Source organism: Mugil cephalus, chromosome 16 (genome assembly GCF_022458985.1).
Source record: "Mugil cephalus isolate CIBA_MC_2020 chromosome 16, CIBA_Mcephalus_1.1, whole genome shotgun sequence".
Taxonomy (NCBI): Eukaryota; Metazoa; Chordata; class Actinopteri; order Mugiliformes; family Mugilidae; genus Mugil; species Mugil cephalus.
In genome coordinates this window covers 13,508,560-13,516,036 of record NC_061785.1, presented here as the reverse complement: position 1 = coordinate 13,516,036, position 7,477 = coordinate 13,508,560, and the positions used below count along the sequence as shown (strand labels likewise).

The 7,477-nt window shown below is 47.0% G+C and overlaps 2 protein-coding genes across 2 annotated transcripts; one reads left to right on the top strand and one right to left on the bottom strand.

The window, feature by feature from the left end:
* The first annotated feature begins 55 nt into the window (after positions 1-55).
* On the top strand, positions 56-2,215 carry LOC125022548 (histone H3.3A). Its single transcript, XM_047609270.1, has 4 exons — positions 56-185; positions 906-1,043; positions 1,326-1,479; positions 1,564-2,215. Exons 2-4 carry the CDS (start codon positions 916-918, stop codon positions 1,690-1,692), a joined length of 411 nt encoding a protein of 136 aa, XP_047465226.1. The 5' UTR covers positions 56-185; positions 906-915; the 3' UTR covers positions 1,693-2,215.
* On the bottom strand, positions 1,752-7,118 carry si:ch211-250n8.1. The gene is made up of 16 exons (XM_047609267.1): positions 6,803-7,118; positions 6,460-6,567; positions 6,260-6,335; positions 6,030-6,186; positions 5,839-5,884; positions 5,653-5,711; positions 5,534-5,569; positions 5,275-5,327; positions 5,024-5,156; positions 3,310-3,524; positions 3,183-3,228; positions 3,025-3,090; positions 2,863-2,922; positions 2,691-2,776; positions 2,406-2,500; positions 1,752-2,333 (listed from the first exon to the last, which is right to left on the bottom strand). Exons 1-16 carry the CDS (start codon positions 6,837-6,839, stop codon positions 2,299-2,301), a joined length of 1,308 nt encoding a protein of 435 aa, XP_047465223.1. The 5' UTR covers positions 6,840-7,118; the 3' UTR covers positions 1,752-2,298.
* Between the last annotated feature and the right edge of the window lie 359 nt (positions 7,119-7,477).

Sequence of the window (7,477 nt, the reverse complement as noted above, 5' to 3'; positions counted from 1 at the left end):
TCGGACGTCACCTGAGTATAAGCCAATGAACGCTCGCGTTCTTACGAGCATGACGTCACGACAGTGTATTAATACTCGGCCTCGTCGTCTTCCTCCAGACAGAAATCGTCTTCGTATAAGGAGGTTGTTACGAACGAAGTGTCGCCTGCGGCATTTATAAAGTTTTATCTACCGACGACGTAAAGGTAACGCGATTGCTTCACTATGTTGATATTGTGTGCATTGAAGGAACTGTCGTTTCGGTGACAACGTGTACCATGATCGTGTCTGTTTCCGAAAGGCAGGGTCAGGCTAACTAACATGTCGGACTTGCTAACGGTAGCATTAGCTAAAAATAGAACAATGGGAGTCTCCTATGGCCGGTTGTAGTCGGTGATCGTCGCCGTTAACACGTTAACGTAGATCGAGGGGAAAAAAACAAACAGAAACAGTTTTGTCCCGAATTTGCCTGAAAGTCGAGGTCGGCGTCTAAACGGCCAGCTAAGCTAATTAAATTGTGTTGGACTAATAAACGCTTGAGCTCGGTCGAGGCTGTGTCGCCTCGGATGAAACGAGAAACGGAAAATGGCGAAGCCGAAGCTTGAACGGCTGCCTCCGGCGCCCAGTGTTTTGACGCCATTGTAGAAATGGCGCCCGATAAATGGTCAAAATTGCCATTTAAGAAAATTGACACGTGTGAACTATTTCTTTACGCGCATTGTACTATTGTAAACACCGACTCGCTTCGAGTGCCTATTTCGGTCTTTTGAGCTCATGTCACTGGAACAAACCAGTCGGCTACAACATTGGGGGAGGGGAACTGAGCCGGTTTGTTTGCTACGTTAGCTCGACGTGCGGTTTCTGGTACACGGGGATTATAACATCAAATACCGAATACTGACGTGTCTTTTTTTGTTTGTGTTTAGTTAGTAGGAGATGGCCCGTACCAAGCAGACCGCCCGTAAATCCACTGGAGGTAAAGCTCCGAGGAAGCAGCTCGCTACCAAGGCGGCCAGGAAGAGCGCCCCCTCCACCGGCGGAGTGAAGAAGCCCCATCGTTACAGGTTTGCGGCACTGAGTCAATCTTTCCGTTCTTTCCCAATCCGTTAAACCCCACACGACACTCACGTGAACACACATGAAGCTCCAGCCACAAACACACCCACCACATCACACATCTACACCAGGAAGTCACTCGCAACACGTATTAGACTGAGCCTAAGCTGCACAGTGTTACGTTTTCTACGGGTGTTCATATTTGAATGTTGAGAGTTCCTCCTTCTCTGATAATGACAAAGATTCTTGATATGTGTATAGTTTTAAACAACTACTGTGTCGCTTTCTAGGCCCGGCACTGTGGCCCTGAGGGAGATCCGTCGTTACCAGAAGTCCACCGAGCTGCTGATCCGCAAGCTGCCCTTCCAGCGCCTGGTGAGAGAAATCGCCCAGGACTTCAAGACCGATCTGCGCTTCCAGAGTGCTGCCATCGGAGCTCTTCAGGTGAGTGCGGAGGAAGGAACACGAGGAACGGTATGCTGAAAGTAACGCGAGCCGTACTAATGTACTCTCCTTTCTCTCATTCAGGAGGCCAGCGAGGCTTACCTGGTGGGCCTGTTTGAGGACACTAACCTGTGCGCCATCCACGCCAAACGTGTCACCATCATGCCCAAAGACATCCAGCTGGCTCGCAGGATAAGGGGAGAGAGGGCCTGAGCGACCGACGGCGACGGGGTCCTATTTATCATGCATAACCATTTTGTGGACATTTTTTGTTTTTCGGGTTTTTATAAGTTCTCCTTGAATTTTGTATTTTAGATGAGACGAAACGTCGACCATTCCACACGCCCGACTACACTTTAGGGTAGAGTGTCTACATATTTCCACCATGGCTCATTATTATACTAGATGTACATTACTGCACCACTCGTGGGTGTTCCTTCTGGGGATGGAGTAGTCTTTGAAGTGAGCACAAGATCTTCACATCTTCCACGGGAGGGGACGGGTTTCTTTAGCCATCTACCATTTATCTCAATGCCAGCCGGTCGTGCTCAACTCACAGCAGTGTCAGGGTATTGGCTACCTCTATACTTGGGTGACACGGAGCACGGCAGACCCCTCTGTATTTTCTGGACAGCTTTTTACATGTTTTTCCAACATAAAATCTTGGCAGCTACATTTAATACTATTTATGAACTGTTGTCACATGTCTTTCTATTAAAGGTCTTTATGAGTAGAAGCGTCTGTGTCCTGTAGTGACTTCACAGTGACTCAACATTGGTCATTATAAGTGTTTATTTACAAAATCCACCACAGCATGAGTCATACAAACCACTCTGTGTGCTTGAAACCAGTGGCTGTAAAAGAAGACGAGTATTAATGTGTGAAGCCGCTGTAAATTTTTTAAAATGTTTTGTGCGGTCTCTCACCTATTCGACATACGATCTCTTCACACGCCTTGACGCTCCTGGCTTTGAACACTGCACAGCAGAAGCCTGTAGTCTGGGGGGTTTCTGGGGAATCTCTGTGGGGGAAAAGAACCAATCACGGGCTTAGAAGTCACCTGGTCCCAGCAAATCATTGCAGAGCTGTGTGTCACGTCACTGCTGCTTTTCTCTGGAGGGGTGTGAGTTCAGCCACAACAAGCCTGCGTATCCAAGGATGGTGGAAAAGCCTCTACATTAGCACTGCGGCTTTGTGTAAATGTTACTTACGCAACACAGAAGGCGAATATCATGTAGTCTGGCCGATCAAACCTCCCAACGCATGAAATCTCTGGGTAGTGGTGCTTGAACAGGTCCTGAAGCGGGGAAAACATCCAGGGGAGTTTTAAAAAGCATCTACAAAAGAGGCCTCGAAAGCATTCTGAAAAATAAGACGACTTACCTGTTTACTGTTCCTGTCTGTGCACGTCAGATGTGTTTCCTTCATATCTAAAAGCACTTCCTGTGGGACAAATTACAGCAAAGGAGCGAGTTTAGCGGCACGTGATCAAACGCATCATCGACTGGTGTGAAGTACTGCCAGGAAGGGCAGTGGTTTCGTTACCTTGCTAGGCTGGTTTTTCTGCAACACTTGTGGTATTGCATACTGTAACACCTCCTTGCCTCCGAACTAATGTCAATAAGGTTGTCACAAGTTAAAGGGAGATTTAAACACAGACCAAAACACACACATTTAAATGGCAAAAGCAGGTGATTACTCGCCATTCCTATATTTGATTTCCCCAGCAACTCCACGATGTACACAATCCTGTAGAGGAGAGGTTGCTTAGTCGGTAGCATGCGTCTAGAACGTCATACCGCGTATTTCAACACATCGGCGCACGCGTACCTTCCCTCTTTGAGACACTGTGTCGGAAGGGGGCTCTGCTCTTTGCCGGCCGTCTGCTGGCCGGGAGCTGGGCCGAGCTGCAGAGCGGGGTTCTCTATCCTCAGGGCCCGCAGCAGCTTGATGAGGGGCCGGTACACCGTCCCGTCCTGCGCCCTCCATCGCAGCAGGCGGATGGAGAGGGGGCTGCCTTTCAGCCGGGACAGAACCACACCTGCCTGGGGAAAAAATAGAAACACGTGTAACTTAGATCAAAGGACGTCAACGGGGGGTTCGCAAACTTTTTGGTTGATTAGACATTTTTTGTATATTTTTTTGTATATTTTTATTTTCCCCACAAATTTAAATTTTGTTAAATACACATTGACATTAACCCAACATAATTATGGTAAGGGATGAGCTTAATATTGAATGCAAAATGATAATAATAATGTATATTAATAAATAGCACTATAGGCCGAGTTTAATAATAGAACAGATATAGTAGTTAGGGCATCCCTACTTAATCTCTCCATCAGTTTGGGGTCCTTGGCCTGTAAAATGTTGAAGACCCCTGACTTAGATGGTTGTAATCTGGTCCTTATATTAGCTTCATGAATGTTCTAATATTCAGCATTAGTTTAAAATATGAGAGAGTTGTTGAATCGACTTTGCTTTTATTGTGGAGGTTAGGGTTTGTAGGACTATTGAAGTGTCCCGACACACGTTTCTATTATTTTGACTAATTTTGGCTAATGTGCACATGAATTACCACCTTTCTGATGCCGTGTCAACATAAACTGAACATAAGAACAATAAGAACCTGAGATTTTGTGCAGGACTTTTATACTAGAATGTCTAATGGGTGTGTAAGAATGTAAGTCGACCTCTAAGGCTTGCACCGTATCAAATGTAAGTACAAGTCTGATAGTTGCGGGTTAGTGAAGTATGCAAACGCGCACGAGAGGTAGCCAGAGGTCAAGGGACTGGTTTCAAACACTGGATCGTGTGTGTACAGTGCAAACATCTGTAGAAATGCTGAACTGGTTCTCTATGCAAAAAGGGATTTTTGGTTGGAGGCTGCTCACAGTCAAATGTTGTTTTTCAATAAACATCAAACCTGGAGAAACGTCTTCCAGGGTTGCTTCTTACTGTCACGGTGACTACATCTAGCCAATTTAAGTACATATAATAAAAAAACTCTTCCTCAGTACTCTCATTTTGCATCTGCCCTTGTTGTGCCTTCAAGTGTGGACATGTTTGCCATGCTAACACGAAAGGTTTGTGCCACACCCACACGGCCGAATGAAAACACCTGCACGGGTTTCATGAAGTGGCTTTAAACATCAGACAAATTGCTTTTTTCTTTTGGTTCAAAGACAAGTTATATAAGACGAAGAAGCACAGGTGTAAAAAAAAAAAATGCTGATAACTGAGTACTATTTAGCCGCCACAGTTTCAGGGTCCTGCCATTGTTCATGCTGACGTGGCTTCAAGAAAATAAATCCATCACTAATGTTCTCTGTAGCACGTAGGATTGTTCTACTGTGCTACTACGTAAGCAACAACAAAGGAATGTAATGCGAAAAGGTGCAGTTTTATATAAAGCTCCAGGTGGTGCAACGTCTAATTTAAGAAGCCTGTAATCCAGAGCTTTCTTCTCTGAAGGAAAATTCACATCATAGCAGCTACATTGTCAAGGCTTACTTAATTCATACAGCTATTTGGCCCTTCCCACCTGTCCGCTTTTCGAATTCCTCAGCGACGTCCCGTTGATCTCGTCGATGATGTCACCGGGAGAGACGAACTTGTCGACGTGAGCCTGACTGCCGGGAATCAGCTCCAGGATGAAGACACGCCCACTGAGATATCTGAAACGGAGGAAGCGGACGTGTTGGGCCGGTCCTTTTACGAGCTGAAGGCACTCGGCCGAATTCAAATCATGTAGGGTTGGGGTTAGGGTTAGTATCTGGAGGTGAAGATACGGACCTCAAAACCATCCCTACCTCCCGACAGGGCACTACTTCGTACACGTCACACACCTGGAAACACACAAACAGTCATAAGATCAGGGGTGAAGCTTGTCAACAGGAGAGGTGGGCAACTGCACAGGGTCTGAGCTCAGTAAGGGGAGGCTACTATGAACTTGAGGGTTAGGGGTTAGGGTTGTTTGTTCTTTGATGGATAGCAGTGGTTAACGTGCATTGCTTCTGAAAGTTATATATGAGGGCAAGGAAAATGGACGTACAGGCAGTAGCCAACTCTCATCCAGAAAACTGCAATTCTGTGTAAAGAGAACAAAAAAATAAACAATTATTGCCATTAAACCAACTCCAATGACTAAATGAGTGAATTTACAGCTCTGACCTCCATGTTCAGCTTAAACTCCATGTGTGAGAGCACCAGCAGCAGCGACATGAACGGCTCTGGAGGGAGGGACAACACAGACCATTAACGTCTGCTGCCGATGACGGCGGTGACAGGTATTTCCTCAGCTTTGCATAAGCTTCTGCGTTTTGTATAAACAGTTTGATTGAGTAAAAAAAGCCTCACCCGCAAACTCCTCATTCCTTAGGATTGATAAAGCTGGGCTGTACCACTGGAGAGGGGGGGGGGGGAGAAAAAGAGCCGGATCTGGTCAAGACTGGTCAAAGGTTTATGTGAATGACTTTCTTTCAGGACAAAAAAATTTGTCTATCTCTAAATGTGTCGCTCTGAAATGCAGGAAGCGATCCGAGGCTGACCTCCAGGATTCTGGGCGTGTGCAGCAGATGGGTGAAGAACTGAGGGAGGGTCTTGCGGCTGAGGGCCAGCCGGAGCAGGTAGCGGCCCCGGCCCTGAGCTGAGAGCAGCTTCCTGCAGGCTCTGGTCTGCTCGACCGCCAACGACAGGGCGGACAGCCTGCAGATCAATGGAGAGGGGGCGTCAGGCGTGAAAACCACATTATCACTCGACCTGAGAAGAATGTTGTTACCTGCCGCATGCGTCGTGGTGGGGAAGCTGTTCAAAGCAGTGCCAGTAATCTCTCTGGACCAAACTGAGAACCGGTTCTGAGGGGGAGAACGTTTTGTCCAGACGTGCATATTTATAGGCCGGCTTGCAATGAACCAAATGTATGAATATATACAGCATGTTAAATACAGATAGCAGAATTTCCCACGCATTCATACTGACGTTGGAGCCCCTTCCTGAGGACCAGCTCAAGAAGCTCACAGCATGAGGCGAGGTGAGGGTTGGAGTCTGTCACGGTCTCTCCATCCGACTGCAGGTTCAGCACACACACTGAGGGACGAAACAACAACAACAAGCATCTGTTCACATCATCATCTATCATTAATGCACACACCAGCTTTTAAATGCCCACTGAGCGATCATCGACATCACCCGCCCCCCTTCACATCAACACCACACAGATAGAAGGTGTGGCTATTGTGGATATTATAAGAAAACACAATATAGGGAATGAACCCCCCCAGTTAATGAATCTGACACGATGAGCCCGCGTGATGATGCTTACCTTTCAGGGTGCCGAGGAGAGGGTCTCTGGGTGCCATGTTGAGCGTCCAGCTGTGATCAGAGTCTGTCCTTGATAAGAGACGCTCCGCCGGTCTCCCGTACTCATTTAAACGCAGGGACTTCCGCGTCGCTTACATGCCGAGACACCTGTCCGCTCCTCGGTGGCTACATTCCTGGCAGGAGGGATTAAACGGCGCGTGATTCATTTAATAATGCGAGACAAGCACGCGACGGTCGCGACTGTCGAGACTACGACGGGGCTCGTGGGCGCTTTGCGTGTGTGATACCCAGAGATAGGCTGCACAACGCTCCCGCTTGACTGTAGTGACATCTGCTGTTCTGCTTATTAACATTAAAACGGCCGTGCTGCCTTCACTGACACTTACTCCATGCAGATTTTCAAAGTCCGAAGAAGGACCTGTTACACGGCTTTAAGGAGCAAAGCGTAGTTTATACGCGAATGAGTAGCAAGTTGTTGTACTGGTAACACACACGGTTCGGCCACAACGTTAAAACCACTGACAGGAGAAGTAAATAACACTGACTGTATTGTGACAATGCAATGTTCTGGCCTCCAAAGATCCCACTAGATCCCAAACTGATCAAAAAAATGATCAAATATCAACATCCTGTTTCTGGACACCCATGTCTATTCTCTGATGAGTCACAACTGTTT

Excerpts from the sequence above, each read along its gene's own strand:
- LOC125022548 (XM_047609270.1), top strand. The coding sequence starts at position 916 with ATGGCCCGTACCAAGCAGACCGCCCGTAAATCCACTGGAGGTAAAGCT. Across the intron at positions 1,044-1,325 it reads AAGAAGCCCCATCGTTACAG|GCCCGGCACTGTGGCCCTGA; the intron begins GTTTGCGGCACT and ends GTCGCTTTCTAG. Across the intron at positions 1,480-1,563 it reads CTGCCATCGGAGCTCTTCAG|GAGGCCAGCGAGGCTTACCT; the intron begins GTGAGTGCGGAG and ends TCTCTCATTCAG.
- si:ch211-250n8.1 (XM_047609267.1), bottom strand. The coding sequence starts at position 6,839 with ATGGCACCCAGAGACCCTCTCCTCGGCACCCTGAAAG. Across the intron at positions 5,328-5,533 it reads ATGAGAGTTGGCTACTGCCT|GTGTGTGACGTGTACGAAGT; the intron begins GTACGTCCATTT and ends GTGTGTTTCCAG. Across the intron at positions 3,091-3,182 it reads GGAAATCAAATATAGGAATG|TTCGGAGGCAAGGAGGTGTT; the intron begins GCGAGTAATCAC and ends TATTGACATTAG.